This window comes from Macaca nemestrina, chromosome 12 (genome assembly GCF_043159975.1).
Source record: "Macaca nemestrina isolate mMacNem1 chromosome 12, mMacNem.hap1, whole genome shotgun sequence".
In the NCBI taxonomy this organism is placed as follows: domain Eukaryota; kingdom Metazoa; phylum Chordata; class Mammalia; order Primates; family Cercopithecidae; genus Macaca; species Macaca nemestrina.
Genome location: NC_092136.1, coordinates 114,432,738 through 114,454,676, shown reverse-complemented (window position 1 = coordinate 114,454,676; position 21,939 = coordinate 114,432,738). Strand labels below are relative to the sequence as shown.

The following is a 21,939-nucleotide window of genomic DNA, read 5'->3' as shown; positions in this document are numbered from 1 at the left end:
TCCTGACAATATACCTTAGTGTATATTGTGCAAAGCAACTTGAATACAAGGAGAAAACTGCAGATTTGCAGCCTGGAGATGTCATAGGATGGAGTTCAAGGCAATTGACCAGGGAAATTCCAGGAGAAAGGCCTTAGAAGCAGCAGCCCCCAAATCTACTCTCATATCTTTGACTGATCCCTGAGCTCTGTGTACCCAAGGAAGACTCCACAAAGCGTAGCACAGAACAGATGGACGAGTGGAGATTTAATCTCTTGCTCACTGAAGGAGGAAACAGAGTTTGTAGGTTTCGAGTTCCAGTAAAAGAGAGGAGCGTGGTAAAAAGCCCAGGCTTTTCAAGACCCACCTTAAAGTACATAAAACCAAGTCTCCATAAATTCAAACCGAGAGGTATAAACGGTTTTCATGAATTGGAAAACTCAATATTGTTACTATAGCAATTCTCCCCAAATTTACCTACAGATTAAGAGCAATAAATTCCAGTAGGCTTTTTATAGAGTTGTCAAAAGTTAAACATTTACTTACCATATGGCCCTGTTATTCCACCCTTGGGTATTTACCAAAAAGAAATTAAAACATTTGTCCATATGGAGAACCATATATGAATATTCAGAGCAGCTCTGTTCACAATAGCCCCAATCTTGAAACAACCCAAATATTTATCCAATGAGGAATAGATAAAATATTATGAGATATTGCTCAATAATGAAAAGGAACAAACTACTGATTAATGCAACATCGATGAATCTTCAAAAACATAATCCTAAATGCAAGAAGCCAGATACAAAAGAGTACATTCTACATGGTTCTATTGATGTGAAACTCTAGAAAAACAAATCTAATCTGTAGTGCCAGAAACTAAATCCTTGATTGTCCGGGGCCAGAAACACGTTAGGCATGGGCAGAAGGGCATGCACAGGAGGAGGACAGAATTGACTAAGAAATGGAACTTTGGGGTGGTAGTAATATTCTACTTATTGATTGTGGTGGGTACACTGGTGTCTACATTTGCCAACATTCATACAACAGTGCGCTTAAAACGCATGTATTCTTGGCTGGGTGCGGTGGCTCACGCCTATAATTCCAGCACTTTGGGAGGCCAAGGAGGGCAGATCACAAGGTCAGGAAATCGAGACCATCCTGGCCAACATGGTGAAATCCCGTCTCTACTAAAATACAAAAAATTAGCTGGGCATGGTGACACGTGCCTGGAGTCCCAGCTACTCAGGAGACTGAGGCAGGAGAATCACTTGAACCCAGGAGGCATAGGTTGCAGTGAGCCGAGATCTCACCACTGCACTCCAGCCTGGGCAACAGGGCAAGACTCCATCTCAAAATAATAATAATAATAATAATGTATTCTTATTGCATGTAAATTATACCTCAGTAATGCTATAAAAACAAAGCTGAAATAATTCCCAGTAAATGCCCCAGCAATACCTATACCAGACTGCAACAGTGATGACAAAAAAAGAACCACAAATCGAAGAGATACTTAATAGGTTAATAAATAGATGTAGACAGGCTGGACTGCCATCAAAAAAAAAAAAAAAGGACTCCCAAAATGCAATGACTTAAATAAGAAAACAAGACAGGGATTTATGTCTCATGTAACCATCTAGTTAGGCTGTGCACCTTGAAGCCAGACATCAAACTCTGCTATCCTCTGCCAGTGGTCTTATTCTAGGGTTGGCAGGCCCACAAATGGGCCCATGGACAGAATTTAGGAGGCCTGTGAACCTGAGAGGGAAAAAAATTACATCTTTATTTTCAGTAGCTTCTAAATGAAGTTTAGCAATCTCTTCAATGATGAATAGTGACAACAAATCACAGTAGTATTAGCAATGCCTGTGGCTTAGTCAAGCAAGTTGAAATTACAGATATTTTCATATCATAATACAGTTAATAAAGAATCTTGAAATATCACTCATAATTATTGCTTCGAAATTACTGTAAATATAAGACCTGGCTGCTAAATTTTGTTATTTAGTGTGTTAATAAAAAATTGCTATATGACTATATAACAAATTAGGTTATTTAAAATGTTGATAATTGTACCTCAGTATAATTGGCCTTAGTTGCAACTCTACACATTTTATTTTATGCATTTGGAAAAGAGGTCACAGGACTGCAAAGGGCCCATGTCACAAAGAATTTTTCAGAACCCTCTGTTCTGGGATACTGTCATCACCTCCGTGGTCTAAGCTAGGCTGCTGCCCCCTCTATTTTACACAAATAGGAAGAGGAAAGAGAACCTGGAGGAGGTATGACACACATGGCCTCTGCTTACGTATCAGAGAACTCAGTGTCCTGGCCACACTCAAATACAACCAAGGTCAGGAAAGGTTGTGTATCTCAGCTAACATATGCCCAGCTACAAGTTTTATTACAACTGATGAAAGAGACAACTAGCAGGCTCTGTATATTGATTCAATCCTGTCTGAGGATGACCATATAGAAGCTTAAGGAGAGGAGACACAGTGAGTCAAACACAGTGGCCAAGTTTCTGATTTGGGATACCATTCACAAAGACGGGGAGAAGAGGAAGCAGGAGACATTTGGAAGAAGAAAAAACATTCCAATTGGACAAGTTGACTTTGAGATTCCTTCGAGCAGGGGTATACTGACAAACCTGCTCTCCCAGAAAACAAAAACAAACATCCTGTTTACAGCCTTTGATGATTTCCATGACGCAAATGTACCCATCGTGGCCTATTTCAAGCTACCAAGATGATGTCACTGAATAAGCAGTTGGAAAGAAATGTGCATGAACAGGCTTTCATAAGCTAGCAAAGCTGGGTTCAGCTCACCTCCACCAGTGAGGATTTCCAAGTGGAGACTTCTTAAAGACACTGGGATATGCAGAGCTCAAGCTAAGGAGTAGAATCTAAGTGAGACATTGATTTTGGAATAAATGAGATTATCTGGCCATAGGATTCTAAGAAAAATTCTGATTTTCAGTTACTATGGCTTAGACAAATGTGATCTTGATTAAGGGTTCCAAGTAGAAAATAGATGCAAAAATAAGTATGGTATAGAGGATGGGGTTAATAAATTTCCAAAACTCTGCCATCAGTAAAAATCCTTCTGACAAAGAAGCTCTCTGGCCACTCTCAAAGAAGCCAACTCTAACCAAAGTTGGTAGTGCATCAGTGGAAATGTCAGACCGGGGATATGAACCACAGAACTGCTTGGTTGTCAGGACTGGAATCTTGTGACATATCAGCAATCCAAAGTAGGTGGATTCAGCCTGAGGTGATTCTCCTCTCGAATGAGGGACTCTCTGAAGGAATCTCCTCTAGAATGTCTATCAGTCTAATGAAGGCACAGACGCATAAGGAGATACAACAGTGTAGCACATATTATTACAAAGGTACGCATATGAGACTATAAGAGCACAAAGGAATAAATTATCAACGAAAACGATGGAGGAAAGAACAGTTGGCATTACTGTTTCCCTTATAACATGTTTCTGGGTGTTAAGTCATAGTTAGAAAGTTTTTCCCGCTCAAAGATTATACAGGTATTCATCCACGTTTTCTCATTTTTTTACTTGTAAAGTTACATTGTCTATAAATATCTGATCTACTTGGAATTTATCCTGTTGAATGGTATAAGATATCAATCTCATTTAACTTTTTCCATATGGCTCTCCGATTATCCTAATCCTCTTATTAAAAATTCCATCCTATATCCTCATTGATTTTTAGTGCGGCCTCCATAGCATACTAAATATGTATATATAATGAGGTCTATTTCTGATTTTCAATTCTGTTACATTGTCTTTTTATTCATGCATCAATACCATCCTACTTTAATTATAAAGATTTTTACAAGTAAGTTTTAATATCTCGTAGAGTTAATCCTATCCACACCCAACACTTTTGGCTTTTCTATTCCCCATACATTTTGTAACTATTCTCTCTATTTATCCTTTCAAGTGAGCTTTCTAACTGGCCTGTCTGGCCCAAAAGATATTTAGGACATTGTTATTGTGATTGTATTAAATGTATAAGTTAACTTTGGAAGACTAAACAAGATCCTTATGATGTTTTTTCTATCCAAGGTCATGGTTTCCTTTATATTTGTTCAATTTTGTTTTCTTCAGGAGTGTTTTGCAAGTTTTCCTCATATAAATCTTGGATACTTGTGCTAAATGTACACTTAAGTATTTTATTATCATTTTGCTGCCATATATTGGATTGTCCCTTCCATTTTAGCTTCTCTCTGTTTTTTGTCTATATACACAAAAGCTATTGATTTTTTAATATATTAATTTTATTTCCCACTATTTTGCTAAATTATTTTATTATTTGTAGTCATTTCTCCATTGATACTTTGGGGTTTTTCAGATAAATAATAATTGCATCTGAAAATAAAGATTATTTTATTTCCTTTTCAATTCCAGTGTCTCAAATTGCTTTCTCTTCTCTAACTGCATTAGCTAACACCTCCATCCCAATGTTCAATGTAATGACTATCTCATTACATTGGCATCCTTGTCTTGTTCCTGATTTTGGTGACAAAGCCTTTAGTGTTTCCCTTAGGTAAAATGCAAGCTTTTGAGTTAAAGTATATATTTTATGTGTAGAGGAAATCCATAAATTTCTTTTTGTTGTGTTTTTCAACATGAATTAGGACTCCCAGGCTGGAGTGCAGTAGCACTATCTCAGCTCACTGCAACTTCTGCCTCCCAGGTTCAAGTGATCCTCCTGCCTCAGCCTCCTGAGTAACTGGGATTACAGACATGCACCAGCACACCCGGCTAATTTTTATATTTTTTGGTAGGATGGGGTTTCACCATGTTGAGCAGGCTAGTCTCAAACCCCTAACCTCAAGTGATCCGCCTGCCTCAGCCTCCCAAAGTGCTGGGATTACAGGTGTGAGCCACTGCACCCAGTCAACATTACATTTCATTGTTACTTCTCTTTAGGCTTTCCTTGTTTTTGATGACATTGACAGTTTTAAGGAACAGTGGTCTGGTATTTTGTAGACTGTCCTTCCATGTTCATTTGTGTGTTGTTTTTCTCATGGTTAAAAAGAGTTCATGGGTTTAGGGAAGGAAGAGCACAGAGCTAAGTGGTCTTCCACTCATCACATCACATCAAGGATGCATGCCGTCAATATGACATCACTGATGATGTCAATCTTGATCACTTGGCTGAGCTGATGTTCGTCAGGTTTCTCCACAGTAAGATTACTCTTCCTTCTGCCCCACCCTGCTCTTTACTGTACTCTTCCTAAAGAGGTCACTAGTTCAATTCCACACTTAAGGATTGGGCAGTTCTGTTCCATCTCCTTGAGTGGGGAGAATCTACATACATTATCTGGAATTCTTCTGTACAAGAGATTTGCCTATTATCCCTCACATATTTGTTTATTCAATAATTCATTTACATCAGTGTGAATTCATAGATATTTATTTCATACTTTGAGACATAATCCAACAGTACGTTATTTTGTTACTCAAACTGCTCTACTTTGGCCATTAGCTCTTTCCATTGGTTCCTGTGTTCCTTTGTTTGTTTGCTTCTTTTGAGCATTTCTTGCTTTCCAACACTATAAGATGCTTTAGGCTCATCTTGTATATTCCCTACCCCAGCCCTAGAATCAGCCATTTATCCAAGGAGCCCTGATTCCTTTTACTGGAGAATGGTATTGGAAACAAAGATCTAGACACTGGCTTTGTTTGTTACAATTGGGGTGTCTTTCCTTCTAGGCCCTCTCAGAAGACAGTGCTCAGAAATACTGGCCAGGCATGGTGCCCCATGCCCATAATCCTAGCACTTTGCGGGGTTGAGATGGGAGGACTGTTTGAGACCAGGAATTCGAGATCAGTCTGGTCAACATAGCAAGACCCCATCTCTAAAAAAAAGAAAAGAAAAAGAAAAAAAAGAAATATATGTATGATACTAGCCAGTAATACATGCATATCTATAATTATACATAAAATATCTGTTTCAATCTATATTAAGCTAAACATGGGCTCATACTGATATTTCTCTCATCCATCACTATACAGTTCACACACTAGTCTTCACCTACCACATCGATAATGAGGAATCTGGTTCCCACCATCTGTCATCTATTTATTTATTTATATGTTCACCCCCCAGCATACACACACAATGGTTTCAGAACTGTTAACTGAGAGTACAGTGTTTATAAGCAGTTCTTTTTGTCTTTCGTCTTACAGACTCTATTAATTTCCAAAGCAGCTTAGGTCAGCAGCTTTCTCCAGCAAGGTTATGTCATACATTTGTAATACAGTTAAATTTGTAATACAGTTAAAACACTGTGTTCTACCCTTTAGTCCCTCAATCTCCTAATTGATTTTTTTATCTTGCATACATTAAGATTCACTCACCCAGGGACAGTGGCTCACGCCTGCAATCTCAGCACTTTGGGAGGCCAAGGTGGGTGGATCGCGAAGTCAAGATATCAAGACCATCCTGGTCAACATGGTGAAACTCCATCTCTATTTAAAAAATACAAAAATTAGCTGGCGTGGTGGTGCACCCCTGTAGTCTCAGCTACTTGGGAGAGTGAGGTAGGAGAATTGCTTCAACACAGAAGGCGGAGGTTACAGTGAGCCGAGATCACGCCACTGCTCTCCAGCCTGGCGACAGAGCAAGACTCTGTCTTAAAACAAACAAACAAACAAAAAAAGATCCACTCTTTGTGTTATAAGATTCAAAGAACGTCTGCAGTTTCATGTATACACAACAGTATCATACACAGTAATTTCACTGACCTAAAAAGTCCCCCTATTCAACTCTCTCCCCTCCCCAAACGTCTGGCAACCATTGATTAGTTTTTGATCTCTATAGAACCACCTTTTTCCAGAATGTCATAGTAATGCAATCATACAGTGCATAGCCTTTTCAGATGGGCTTCTTTCTCTTAGTATTATGCATTTAAGATTCACCTACATTGTTGCATGAATTGATAGCTCATTTTTCTTATTGCTAAATATTATCCCACTATATCAATGTACTACAATTTATCTATATTCACCTACTGAAGACCTCTTGGTTGCTTCCAGTTTTGGGCAACTATGATCAAAGCTGCTATAAACATTCAGGTGCAGGTATTTGTGTGGACATAAGCATTCAAATCAACTGGATACGTACACAGGGAAAAATTGCTATATTGAATGGTAAGACTATGTTTAGCTTTATAAGATATTATCAAAGTGTCTTTCAAAGTAGCTGTGCCATTTTGGATTCCCCCAGCAATGAGTGAGAATCCTACTGCTCTACATCCTCACCAGCAACTGGTATTGTCAGGTTTTTTATTTTTTAGTTTTAGCCATTCTAATTGATATGTAATAGTATTTCATTGCTGTTTTGTCTCCCTGACAAATAAAATTGAGTGTCTTTTTTATATATTTAGTTATAATTTGTGTATCTTCTTTGGTGAGGTGTCCATTCAGATCTTTTGCACATTTTAAAATTGTTTTGTCCTATTGTTGAGTTTTAAGAGTTCTTTGTATATTCTAGATGAAGTCCTTTACCAGATCAGTGCTTTGAAAATATATTCTCACCCTCTATGGCTTATCTCTGCATCCTCTTAACAGTGTCTTTCACAGGGCAGAAGCTTTAATTTTTAGTAAAAGCTAACTTACCAGTATTTCTTTCATGGATTGTGCTTTTTATATTATTTCTAAAACCTCATCAACAGCTCAAGTTCACACAGATTTTCATGCATGTTTTCTTCCAGAAATTTTAGATTTTATATTTAGGTCTGTGATCCATTTAGAGTTAACTTTTCTGTCAATTGTGAGATCTGTGTCTAGGCTTATTTGTTTAGTATGAACGTCTAATTGTTCCAGCACTATTTGTTGAAAAGACTCATTTTTCCATTAAATTGCCTTTGTGCCTTTATCAAAAATCAGTTGATAATATTTGTATATGTTTATTTATTAGCTACTATGTTCACTTGATTAATGTGTTCATTCTTTCACCAATACTGCATTGTCTTGATAACGGCAGCTTTGTAGTAAGCCTTGAAGTGGGACAATGAGATTCTTCCAATTTTGTTCTTCTTTCTCAGAATTGGGTTAGTTATTTTGCTTCCTTTACCTTTCCATATAAAATTTCAGTTTGTTGATGGCTACAAAAAAATTGCTGGGATTTTTATTGAAATGGTATTGAATCAATAAATCAAATTGGGAAGAACTGACATTTTAACAATATTTAGTCTGTCCAATCCATAAACATGGAATATCTCCCCATTTATTTAGATTTTTAAAAATGTCTTCCATTAATGTTTCATAGCTTTCTACATATAGATCCTGCATATATTTTGTTAGATTTATACTTACGTACTTCACTTTTTTGGTGCTATTGTAAATGGCTTTCTTTTTTGTAATTTCAAATTCCAATTGTTAATTGCTAGTATACAGGAAAACAATTAAATGTTATATATTGACCTTGTTTCCTGAAACCTTGCTATATTTACTTAGTAGTTCCAAGAACTTTCCGTAGATTCTTTGGGTAGATTCTATATAGACAGTCATGTAATTTGTTAATAAAAACAGCTTTACTTTTTCCTTTCCAATATATATTTCTCTTATTTTTCCTTCTTGTTTTATTGCACTGACTATGACTTCCACTACATTGTTGAATAGGAGTGGTGAAAGAGGACATTCTTGACTGGTCCCAATCCTGGGGAGGTGTTTAATCTCTCATTATTACGTACCATTCTTCTTTTATGAAAAATCTTTCTGAATCTGTGTTGTAAGTCTGTCTCTTATGTAAGCCACAGTGTTAGATTTGGCTTTGTTAACCAATCTAAAAAGACTTTTTTGTTTTTTTAAACAGGGTCTCTCTCTGTACCCCAGGCTGGAGTGTAGTGGCATAAACATGGCTTCCTGGGCTCAAGTCATCTCCCTGCCTCAGCCTCTTGAATGGCTGGGGCTACAGGCACACACCACCACATCTGGCTAATATATAATGTATATAATTATATATAATTAAGAGTCTTGCTCTGTCGCCCAGGCTAGAGTGCATGGAATGCAATGGTGCAATCTTGGCTCACTGCAACCTCCGCCTCCCAGGTTCAAGCAATTCTCCTGCCTCAGCCTCCCGAGTAGCTGGGATTACAGCTGCCCGCCACCACGCCCAACTAATTTTTGTATTTTTAGTAGAGACAGAGTTTCATCATGTTGGCCAGGATGTCCTCAAACTCCTGACCTCAAGTGATCTGCCCGCCTCAGCCTCCCAAAGCGAATTATTTATGTATTTTGTAGAGACAGAGTCTTGCCATATTGCCCAGGCTAGTCTCAAACTCCTGGCCTTAAGTGATCCTCCTGCCTCAACCTCCCAAAGTGCTGGGATTATAGGCATAAGCCACTGTACCTGACCTGAAAATATACTTTAATTGGTGAGATAAGCTAATTTATATTTATTGATGTGGTAAACATGTTTGGTGTCAGTATGACATATTGTTTTACGTTATAATCATATATATTCATGTCTTTATAGGGTCTAGTTTATTTGCTTGATTTTTTACTGTTATTTAGTGAAATTTATATTTTTGTTCTAATGATTATGTCTATTTTAATCCATTTATATAACCCTTCTTTACTTTTTTTCTTGGTAAATGACTATTGCTTCCCTCTAATGAGCAATATTGAAAGTAACTATAAACCTCTTTTGCCCCAACTCCCCCTTTTCCTCAATATCTGATTTGAAGTAATGTCCTTTTACTTCAGTTAATAACTATAAGGCAAACAACAAGCTAATTCTACTTTTCATAGCTCTCCCCACTCCCCCACCAATTTTTTATAGTTGTACTATATCTACATTGTCAGAGCACACAACCATTGCATACTATTCTCTATTCCTTGTAAGCATAATTTAGACTTATTTCTGTAAGTAAATATATGATTCATTCTTACCATAAATCCTTATATCAAACTTTTCAATTACGTTGGTTGTTTAATGTTCATGCTGTTTAGTAGATTCCTTAGGAAGGATCTGGGCAAAATAGTCCCTGAATTCTAATGTTTTCATTAGAATTTGCCTGTGGCTCTTATAATGAAAGGTCAGTTTGTCTTCTTATAAAATTTCTGGCTCATATTTTCTTTCCTTGATTTTCTTAAACATTTTACTCTACTAAATTTTGACAAAATACTGATGTTACAAAGTAAAGAAAATAGAATTTAAGAAAAGACATAAATAAGGATAAAGTGAGATGCTACATAAGGAACAATTTACAAAGAAGATATAATAATAATAAATGTGAATGGCCCTAGCAAAAAATCTCAACATACATAAGTGGGAACAGTCAGAATCACAAGCTAAAATTGATATAGCCACAGCTATAGTGGGAATTTTTATTAGGCCTCTTTCAGAAACTTATAAATCAAAAAGACCTTAACTTAGTAAATGGAGACAAGGTCTAAACACAATTGATAAACATAAACTTGATCTAACAGATAAACACTGAAAAGCAGGGGGACAGTTTAGCGTAGTGAATTAAGAGATACATTTTTATCTCAGATATTGTTTGTTCTTTTGTAAAATTTGTTTGGTTCTTTCTGAGGACTAAGCTCTGATTTTTTTATCTTGCTCAAATTCTTCTATTAATTCCAGGTCTTTAGACAAACTCAACCAATTGTCAATCCGAAAATGATTAAATTTACTTAGAGCCTGGAAGCATCATCCCCCCGACTTCAAATTGTCCTGCCTTACTGGAACAAACCAATGTATTTTTCAAATGTATTTGATTGATGTCTCATGCCTCCCCTAAATATATATAACCAAGCTGAACCCCAACCGCCTTGGGCACATGTTCTCAGGACCTCCTGAGGGCTGTGTCACATGGTCACTCAGATTTGGCTCAGAATAAAGCTATTCAAATATTTTACAGAGTTTGACTCTTTTCATCAACATTTCTAAATATTTCTCCATCCTTGCTGAGATTTCTTATCTTCCATTCATTACAACATATTTTCTTTTACCTCACTGAGCATAGTTATAATAGCTGTTTCAAAGTCCTTATCTGATCAGGCCAACATCTATGTTTTCTCAGGGTTGGTTTCCATTAATTGTCTTATCTTTTGCAAAGGACTGCATTTTTCTGGTTCCTCCTATGCTGAGTAATTTTGAATTGTGTCCTGGACATTGTGACTGTTACATTGTGGAGATCACGGATTCTGTTTTACTCCTCAGAATAATGTCGATGTTTTTGTTGTGGCAGGCAATCGATTAACTTGGTTCAACTCAAACTGCAAACTGACCCAACCTGTGGTTATAAGTAACTCACATCTCAGTTGAGTTCTGACTAGCTGCAGACTGCTTTGTGTCTACCCCATAGGTGTGCTTCAGGGGTCAGCTAGAGATCTAAGCAAAGTTCATACTCAGAAATTGGGGCATGACCTTCTCTGTCTCTCTGTGTCTAGGATTTCCCCCTCCTTCCAGTGACTGTGTTACTGCAGACTCTGCTCTCAGGTTGTTGAAGCCAAAAAAAAAAAAAAAAAGATGGCTTTCTATTTCTATTGTGTTTTAGCTACTCTCTTAGTGGACTGCCCTCAGGTTAACACATCAAAAACAGGAAACTTACCTCCTGTTAATGGCACCTTCTTCCAAGTTTCATCTTCCCACCAAAACTTGCCTGCTTTTGTTCACTGTCTTTAGCTTTCAGGTACTTGTTTTTGGCATTTCGTTCAGAGTTGAACATTGCTGTCTGAAAGAGAGCCAGAAGTTACTTGGTCATATATGAAACAGAACTCTTTTGTTACACTTAAACGAAAATTATTTCCCACCCATACTCTCCTTCCTCTTTTCCCAATACGTACCTACCATTCCATACTAGTTATTTCTCAGAGTGTTTCAATTCTTATTCAATACGTGTATTTATGTATATATGTGGACTAGGATGATATATAGTTACGAGTTAGTGTTTATATTTATTTTAACTTACATAAATACTTTAATTTTTTCATTCAAAATAGCTTTTTGAAATCTAATCATGTTGCTATATGTAAATGTACTTCATGATGTCTGAGAACTGCATGTATTTCATTCTATGAATATACAAAGTTTAATTTATTCAGTCTCCTAAATAAATTGGATTAGCCGGCCGGGTATGGTGGCTCACACCTGTAATCCCAGCACTTTGGGAGGCCGAGGCAGGCAGATCACTTGAGGTCAGGAGTTTGAGGCCAGCCTGGCCAACATGGTGAAACCCTGCCTCTACTAAAAATACAAAAAATTAGTTGGGCATGGTGGCTGGCGTCTGTAATCCCAGCTATTCAGGAGGCTAAGGCAAGAGAATCACTTTGGAGGTCTTATTTAAGAAATACTTGCTGATGTGAGGTCATAAGGAAATTATAAATTTCTTTATATTGAACTTTTAGTTACAATATTCCTATTTAGGCCTTTAATTCATTTGGATCTTTAGTATGTCGTGTGATAAGAATCTTTGGGTTTTTTTTCAATATAGTGAAACCAGTTTCTTGATACAATTTATTAAATATAATTTTCTGATTTCTGATGTTACCATTAATCTATAATAAACTTCAAGTCTGCTTCGAAGGTGTCCACTCCTTTTGATTGGTTTATTTGATTGATATTGCACTTTATAATTCTATTTTCTTTCGATAATTTACACTAGGGCTAATATTTTTTAAATAGTTACGATTTATAGACAATTATATTCCCTAAAATTTTAGAATTAATCAGATTCCATCTTCCACCTTAAGAATTTGATTAGAAATAAAGAAAATTTTTAAATTTTTTGAGAGAGAATTAACAACTTTAACAAATTAAGCCTTACTACATTTCAAAGTGCTACATCTTTTCATTCATTCAGGCATTTTAAAAATATCCTTAAAAGAGTTTTCAAAATACCTCCATTAAGGACAGAGCTTCTTCAATTGTATTTTCTATAACTGAAATGCTTTTGAGTTTGTGAGTTTGTTTTGCATTCCACTCCTTGCTGACTATCTTCATGCTAATAATTTGCTAACTCTGGTTTCTTTGTAGACAGTCACAACACCTACAAAAAACAAAGAAAAGAAGGGAAAAAAGTCGCTTCTCCCCCATCAGTCTCATACCTTGGATTTTTGTTTGTTTGCTTTATTTTATTGTTCAGGACTTCTAACATTATGTTGAACATTAATTGAGTCAATGGTGGCTAACGTCCTTGTCTCCTTGATTTTTAAAATGTTTAAGGTTTCCTATTACTGAATTTTAATGCTAAGTAAATGTTGAAATACATCAAATGCTTTTATTGCAACTGCAATCCCAATCAGATAAGCCTGAGAACAGTGAAAAATCATAAGATTTTGTCTTTAGTCTATTAATATATAAATGATACAACAAGATTTTTCACTCTAGAACCATTTTTACAACCCTGAATTCACCCATAATCAACCATGACAAATGCACCCACATCTGTATATATTTATCTAATCTACCTATATACTTTTGTATGTACATACATATATGCACATACACACAGAGAGAAAGAAAGAGACAGAGAATTTAAAAATCATGTCCATGAATAAAATGGGCCTGTGTTTTTCTTGTATCATACTTACCTAGTTTTAGTATAAAATATATTCCAAGCTCATAAAATTGATTGGATTGTTTTTCCTTGTTATATAAGCTAGGGATATCTATACTCGCCAATAAAAGCATCTCAGCCTGTGACTTGCGGAGGTGGGAAAAATAGAAAAAAGTGTATCATCATGATGATTATATTCTTATTCATACTGTTATTTATATATTACATGATTATTTTCTATTCCATTTTTAAATTGTATTTTTATCTATTTTATAATGTAAGATTTTTATATTTTCCAGAGATCTACAAAAAGGTTCTTTTGGGGGATTTCACTTATTTGCATCTCTATTTCTTGGTTGGCATTGCCAATGATTTGTCTTTTGGCTTTGCCAAGGTTTTTTTCAAAACTTCAACTTGGGTTCTGTTCATCTTTTTTAAATGATATCTCATTGTCCTGTTTCTCCTCTCCTTTGGCTTATTCTGCCACTTTGTTACCAATCACAAGGGTTTTACTGCCTGATGCAGGGGTGCAGTGCAGCCAGGCCTGAATTTTTTTCAAAGCTTTATATGTGTTCTAAAGTGTGAGAGGGGTTGACAACTACTGGTCTACAATCATTCTTCTCAAATCTATCTGATCCTAAGATTGCTTTTGAGGCTTTTGGAAAACATATACTCCTGGACAACATAATGTAGTGATTATGACTCAGTTGATCTAGACTGAAGCCTAAGAGTTTGTATTTTTTTAAAAAAACTTGGCAGGTGTTTCTGACTACCAGCAAGATTTGAAAATCACTGAATTTGAGTGCCTATAAAACACTGTATAGTGCCAAAAGCATAAGTGACCTCTGAGGTTGTAGTGATTTCTAAGGTAGAAGTTAAGAGATGTTTAGGTGGTTTGGGGGAATTCGGGGGTTACTCAGCAATCCAGGAAGAGGAGAAAGTATTAGTAAAGAGCAAGAGCTGAAAAAAAGGAAGGTCAGCTCCTAAAAATAAAAGAAGTCTTATCAAGACATCAAAAGCAAGGAAGAGAGTAGCAAGAACTAGAGTTAAAAATAGGCCACAGACAAAGCCATATTACAAATGGACTTTTACCCAAGAATTACAAGAAGCCATTGAAAGAGTTTAAGCAGGGAGATGATACAAATAGAGTTTTACTTTAAAACGACTGGTTTAGCTACAGAAGAGGAAATTAAATGGAGGGAAAGCAGGACTGTCTTCCTTGAAGTCTGAAGACAGTCATCATCCTTCAGGTGGCCACTATAATCCAGGAGATAAATGATGGTGGCTTGAACTATAATACATTTGGAGAGAAAAGGACTACTAGGCATGACTAAAAGATATAGATGTTACTGGATGTAAGGCATATATGAAAACAAAGAGTAAACTTATCATCACCAGTTTATTGCTCATAATTATTCTCTGAGCTATATATTTTGGATCGAATATATCTACAACTGTTCAGACATTCTCTAAAATATTGAGGTAAAAGTGTAAATGCTTATATGTTATACAAAATTGTCACAGTTTAAATAATATTGATAATAATATATAATACTATATCATCATCATCATAATATCTCATTTCCTTTTTTCTCTTCTCTTTTGGTTTACTCTGCCACTTTGTTACCAAATATTCAATTTGGTAACAAATTGAATTCAATTATACAAATATTCACTGTAAACAAATATTCAAACTCATAATAAGTGAAAATGACTAGACAGATTAATTTCGTAGTATATCACAATCCTTGTCATTTCAGCTTTGGTCTACCCTAAACTTATCCATCTCCATCCATTACTGGAACAACTCCACAAAGTCCGTATTCCCTAAAACATCACCGATACCATTAAAGTCACTAACAGAGACTGAACTCAGAATAAAGGAAATCATAGAGAAACTAGATCAGCAGATCCCACCCAGACCTTTCACCCATGTGAACACCACCACCAGCGCCACACACAGCATAGCCACCATCCTCAACCCTCAAGATACGTACTGCAGGGGGGATCAGCTGGACATCCTTCTGGAAGTGAGGGACCACCTGGGACACAGGAAGCAATATGGTGGGGATTTCCTGAGGGCCAGGATGTCCTCCCCAGCCCTGATGGCAGGTGCTTCGGGAAAGGTGACTGACTTCAACAATGGCACCTACCTGGTCAGCTTCACTCTGTTCTGGGAGGGCCAGGTCTCCCTGTCTCTGCTGCTCATCCATCCCAGTGAAGGGGCATCGGCTCTCTGGAGGGCAAGGAACCAAGGCTATAATAAAATTATTTTCAAAGGTAAATTTGTTAATGGCACCTCTCATGTCTTCACTGAATGTGGCCTGACCCTAAACTCAAGTGCTGAACTCTGTGAATATCTGGATAACAGAGACCAAGAAGCCTTCTATTGTGTGAAGCCTCAACACATGCCCTGTGAGGCTCTGACCCACATGACCACCCGGAATAGAGAGATATCTTATCTTACAGACAAGGAAAAGAGCCTTTTCCACAGGTGAGTCTACTTTTCATCTATACTGAGAAGTGTTCCCTGAAAAGTGCCCCAGTCAGAGCTACATTGCCCATTGCAACATTAAGCATGACTCAGAGCCCTCCTCTACTCAAGGTAAGACATGTGGTGTCTTCATGGGGCCTCTCCTCACCACTCTGCGCCAAAGTTTGCATTTTCACTATATTGTCCATTCAGTCATGTGTTTTGCTATAACTGTTCTTCTGTGTGTTCATAGATGTTCCACTGAAAAAAAGATTCCTTGATAAGTGTATGATAACATCCATGTTCCTTCACCTCCCATATCATCTTTTGTTGTTTTTGCTCTTAGATATCTTTGCATTGATCCATTTTCCCCTATGCACAGTGCTGCTATGCAAGTTCAGACCATAATTATCTCATCTAGATCACCCATACCAGCTTCCCAACTGGTCTCTCTCCCAGCAGTCATACCCTCTCTCATCCATTCTCTACACTGAGTGATCTTTCTGAAAAGCTAGTTCCTACTGGTTTTCTCCAGTTGATCCCATGATCAGATATTCCTCCGTATATACCTCTCAGGGTGGAGAAGTCCTTCTTACTCCTTATGTTGTGACCTAGTGATTCCTGCAAACCCCTAGTTCAACAGACCACCACAAACCGGGGTGGAAGCATGTTTCTTCTATCAATCATGGCTGCAACAATGCCAAGCTTTTATCCCCCGACTCACAAACAGATGCTCACTTCCTGGTTTGCCTGTTATCCACTAACCTGAAAACCACTTTGTTGATTAGAATGAACCATCAGGGTTGCTACATGGGCCACTTTGAGGATTTGCAAAGGGTAACTATCTGTTATTACAAATCCCAGAACTGTGAGGCAAGCCCTAAGACATCTATCGGTTCCAGAGACTTCTGCTCATTTGCTAACTTTCCATAAGTCTCACAGGCTCAGTCCATTTCTTTTTCTCTTTCAATTCTGCCAGTACCCTTTTTTTTTCCCTATGAAGATTTATTTCTCCTAAGCTTGGTGACAGAGTAGAATGCTAGGTTCACAGCTATCCCCTTCTAACAGTTTTCAAAGTCAAGTTTAGTCTTTTTTCCATAAGCTTTCAAAAAAATATGCTAAGAGTAGGCACCCAACATGACAAAATAACATGCATTCCAGAATCTTATCTCATTATCTAAGTTTTGGCTCCTGATCTAGTCCCTGGCTCCCTTCTGAAAAGTAAAAGCACAGTTAAGTTTCTGTTCCTTCCTTTTTATCTCTGATGGTACAGCTCATCAAATCTCTTCCTACCCGTCAACCATCCTTATGCCTAAATCCTAGAAAGGATGAAAACATGCTGATCCTTTCCTTCTCAGGATGGCATGTGGAGAGACATCCATAGTAGGGAATCAGGTACCACTTATATCTGTTATACTTGGCACTTAGGTCCCCATTCTCCCCTTAATCCTTTTCTTCCTTCCTCCACTTACATGGCCATATACAGAGGTTTGAAACAAAGTGTGAGTAAGAGCTTTCAAGCAAGAAGAGAGTCATCTTTCATCAGTTGGAGGAAAGAAATGTAAGGTACATTTATCAACACATCAGATTCAACAATACTTTCTGATAGTCACTTTCATAGATATTAAGGATACAGCAGTGGACCAGACACATGCATTACCTTCCTTCATAAAGCTTATGATCTTCAGAAAGCAAGTTTGTCGGAAAAGTCAAAGGTAATCATAGCAGGAAATGTGAATTAAAAATGAAGAAGAGGCCCTCCGATAGAAGGTCTACCTGCCACCCAAAAAGGCTGGATTCCTTGGGTACATGATGGGGAGACAGTAAAGGGATGTAAGCAGTAGTGCAGTTGGATTTGCAATGAGAAAGGGTGCTCTGGCAGTCGGATTGAAAAACTTAGGTGGGATAAAACTGAGACCTGCATGGCCAATTAGAGGCTCACAGTAATCCAAGGAAACTATTCTGCAAACTTGAACAGGAGATGTGGAAGCAGAAAGAGAGAACTTGTAAATTAGATAAATATTTTGAATCTAAAATTCCAAGACACAGTGATTACATGTAGCAGATCGGTAGAGCTGCCCTGGACTTCAGGTGCTCTCAGCAGGGTAGAAAGTCTTTCAAAATCTTCACTCATTTACAATACCCAATGTATCTAAAATTTACAACAATAACAATAGCCTCCAGTTATAGAAAATTAAAATTTTTCCTTCACTCACAAGGAGATGATTCACTTTGATGTTACGTGGGCATAGAGCAGGCTAATTTATTGTTCTATTTTTCTTTTTGAAGGTCCAAAGTGGGAGTTGAAATGATGAAGGATCAGAAACACATTGATGTCGCTAATTGTAACAGTAAGTTGGCTCTGTCCTGAGTTAGGTGATGCTCAGAGGAAATTTTATCAGCATTAACCTAAGTAATTGTAGTTCTCCTGGAGCACAATTCCTAGCAGATGTCTACGATGTCAATTATGCTGGACTTTAAAGGGAGAAATTAACTCAAGGAAATGATTTTCAAAATTTTTATAGGAGATGACATCTTGACATATCCAAAAGGAGAAAGTATTAGTATCCTACATTTGTATTTAAACCTGAGAGTTCATCTCCTAGAGTCTAAGGCACTGTGCAAATGTCTTTGAAGGATGGATACCTACAGCTTCAGAGTAGGAACGCTTTCAGTTCTGGTTTCCTAACTCTCCGTTGGCATAACCCCCTAACATTTAGTTGATGCAATTACCAATTTTATATGGAGTTTTCATCTTATTAAATGTTTTAAAGACACACAAAGCCATGTTACTTATGAAAAAATATTTATACTACCTTAGCTTTAAGATAACTTTTTATAAAGTCTATCTTAGTTTACTGATAACATCCATCATGATACTTACTTCAACTTATAATAATTTATTGCCATCATTTATTCATTTATTCTGCAAATGTTTATTTTTCCTCACATCATATGGATAATGTGCTGATGTCATAACAAGATTTGAGGGAGACACATCTCACACATGAGCATGAAAACTCAATCATCTTGCTTCTGAACTACTAAAGGATCAGCAAACATTTACTGAGCGCTGAATAGGTATCAGGCATTATGGACAAATGGAGAAAAATAAATGCTCAGTTAGCTTGCAATGTGAAAGACATTCAACCTACAAACTCTATGAAGACAGTAAAGAGGCAAAAGAGCTTATGTTAAAATTGGTATTTGACTGAGTCCTGAAGGATATGTGTAGTCAGAGAACGAAGAGAAACCTCATAAAGATCATGGGTAGTGTTGCTGGATTTAAGCAAATAATAATACAGGGAATCAAATGAATATGGGTAATTTCTAATTGCCTGTCATATATACATTGAGAAAAGGGGAAAATATTGCATGGGCCATACTTACACTAAAAAATTATTCCTTGTTAGAAGTCATACAAATTTAATATGGTGTCCTGTATTTTTTATCTAACTCTTTTTATCTGATAATTCCAGTCATGAACTAAGTCATCATGGACTTGTTCAATAGGCCAGTGGGGTGAGCATATTGTGGAATGTAGCAGAGGATAAGCCTAGAAAGAGAAGAAGGACCTAATCATGAAGGTTCTCAAGTGCCATGCTGAGGATTTCAGTGACTATTCAGTAAACTCGAAAGCCACAGAAACCAACTGAGGAAGAAAGTGGTATAATCCACTTTGTGCTTTAAAATGCAAATTCACAATTTAACAAAATGCATGATCTGTAGAAAGACAATTTAAAATGTCACTAAGGAATATAAAACAAAATTCATATAAATAGAAGCAAAAAACACTGTCTCTGGATGGGATGACTTTGTATTTAAAAGAATGTCAGTTGTCTATATATCATTTTCTTATTGCTGCTATAATAAAGTGGCTTTTAAAAACAAAAATATATCATCTTATAGTCTGTAGTCCAGAAGACCAGTGTTGGGCTCATTGAGCTAAGCCCAAGGTAGAGCAGGAGCATGTTCCTTACTGGAGGCTCTAGGGCAGAATCTGTTCCTTTGCTTATTCCAGGTTTTTAAGGCTGCCCACATTCCTTGTACCCCTCTTCCTCTATCTTCAAAGCCACAGCAGAGGGTCAAGTTTTCCTGTCACACCTTTGACCCACTCTTCTGCCTCCCTCTTCCACTTCTGAGGACCAGTGACATTAGATTGGGCCTACCCATGTAATCCAGGATAGTCTCTCCATCTGAAAGGCCATACCCTAGTCATATCTGGAAAAGGCAACATTGTTGTAGGAATTAAGGGACAGGAGAGACCAATGGATGGAACAGGAGGATTTTATTTAGGTGGCTACCTGTCCAGCAGATTAACATCCAAAGGCTGAGCCCTGAACAAAGACAGGGCTTGACTCTTATACATGTACCTGAAAGGGTATTGGCTAGCTTGAATATACACTTCACTAAATGGTGCAAAACCTACAAGGTGGCCAACAAGTCTACAGAAGCAGAATAAAGGCAGTTTATCAAACAGTGACAGGTTTTACAACTCAAGCCAGATGTTGCAACTCAGCCATATGTTGTGACCTTCACTGTGCTGCACAGAAGGGAAAAACAGGAACTTACAAAACTCGCAAAGGTAATTGTGAGAATAGTAAGGGGGGAAGGGGGAAGCTGAATGAGAAAAACTTGTTTTTCCCAACCTTGCTTCGGGATGGGAGGGAGAGACTCTGGAGCCCATCCCTTCTGGGACCTGGCTCTGCAGATAATGCTGCCAAAGCCTCGATAGAGCCCTGCCCTTCCCTGGGTCTTGTAGTGGGTCAGCCTAGTACAGGAAAACTTGGTTTTCTTTTTATATCTTCTGCTTCAACATATTCACAGGTTTTAAGAATTAGGATGTGGATATCTTTGGGGGACTATTAGTTTCCCTATCTAATCAAAAATATAATGGAATCTATTTCTCAGTGGGCAGGTCTGTGCAAACCTACTCCCAAAGTTTGAGGAAGCTGAGAGGCCAAAGAAGAGTCTGACACATCCAGTTTCTCAGAAAGAAACATTTAGTAGGGACTTACAAGCAGAAGCCATGTTTATGTCTCCATTGGTGAGACAAGATGGTGGATCTCCATACCATTACCCCCAGACCCAGGGCTTACAGAGCATAAGGGAAGGATGGCTCAGATGGGATGTACAGGACAACTGAAGTACAATACCACCAAGGCTGTTTGACCTAAGGGCAAGATTTACCATAAGTACCTGCTGTTGTACAAGAAACAATAGATAAACTGGGGTTAATCAGGAGCCAACATAGCAGATTAGCATCTAAAATGGAGTTGCTTTTGCTGATATACAGAATCCTGATATTATTACCCACATACTGTTCAAAATGCTCAAGCCTATTCTAAAATTATTAAGTAAAATAAACATGTAACAGTAATCATAAGTGGATTTGTTACAAGTTTGAGACATGGCAAAATGAATACCTGACATAAAGATTACACAACATAGGATTTACAACAATACACTTAAAGGCTATGTTCTCAGCAAAGTGTGCCAGTACATTATTAGGATAAAGAATACTTACTAACTATGAATCTCAAGTTTCCAGGGTCATGGTATTCAATCATCTAGGGTGCAATGCTACCAAGCCTCATAGAAACCCATCAATATCACACTGTAATTCCAACATAATTATAGGATTATACAAACTCCCTTTAGTAAGCCAAATCACCAGGACTTAAGAGCTATTCCAGGTGCACTTTCCAATTCTGCAACCAGCACCATTTTACCACTTTGTCCATAGGTTACAAATACAACACAACCATGTAATGATGCACAATTCTGTGGACATAGGCAGCCAGAGACTGCAAGGCCTCTGAGGAACTAAGCAAGGAGGGTAAAGCAGAGACTGCCGATGGTTCCCCAGTATTCACTGCCTCCTCCTTCTTTAGTAATAGAAACCAGTTTGTGGCTAGACCCATGGCCATCCTTCCTTATATCTAGTT

At 37.4% G+C, this 21,939-nt stretch overlaps 1 protein-coding gene and 1 non-coding gene across 4 annotated transcripts in view; one reads left to right on the top strand and one right to left on the bottom strand.

Moving 5' to 3' along the window:
- LOC105476465 (NXPE family member 4) overlaps nucleotides 1–21,939 on the top strand; it is a 64,775-nt gene that overhangs the window by 36,557 nt on the left and 6,279 nt on the right. For all 3 annotated transcript variants that reach the window (XM_071075614.1, XM_011732439.3, XM_011732436.3), the window contains 2 exons: nucleotides 15,279–16,012; nucleotides 18,281–18,342. In XM_071075614.1, the coding sequence (XP_070931715.1) occupies nucleotides 15,279–16,012; nucleotides 18,281–18,342 (796 nt within the window). The remainder of the gene's footprint in view (nucleotides 1–15,278; nucleotides 16,013–18,280; nucleotides 18,343–21,939) is intronic.
- LOC112425693 (small nucleolar RNA U13) lies at nucleotides 18,941–19,044 on the bottom strand. Its single transcript, XR_003016832.1, has one exon. It is a non-coding gene; the product is annotated as a small nucleolar RNA U13 (small nucleolar RNA).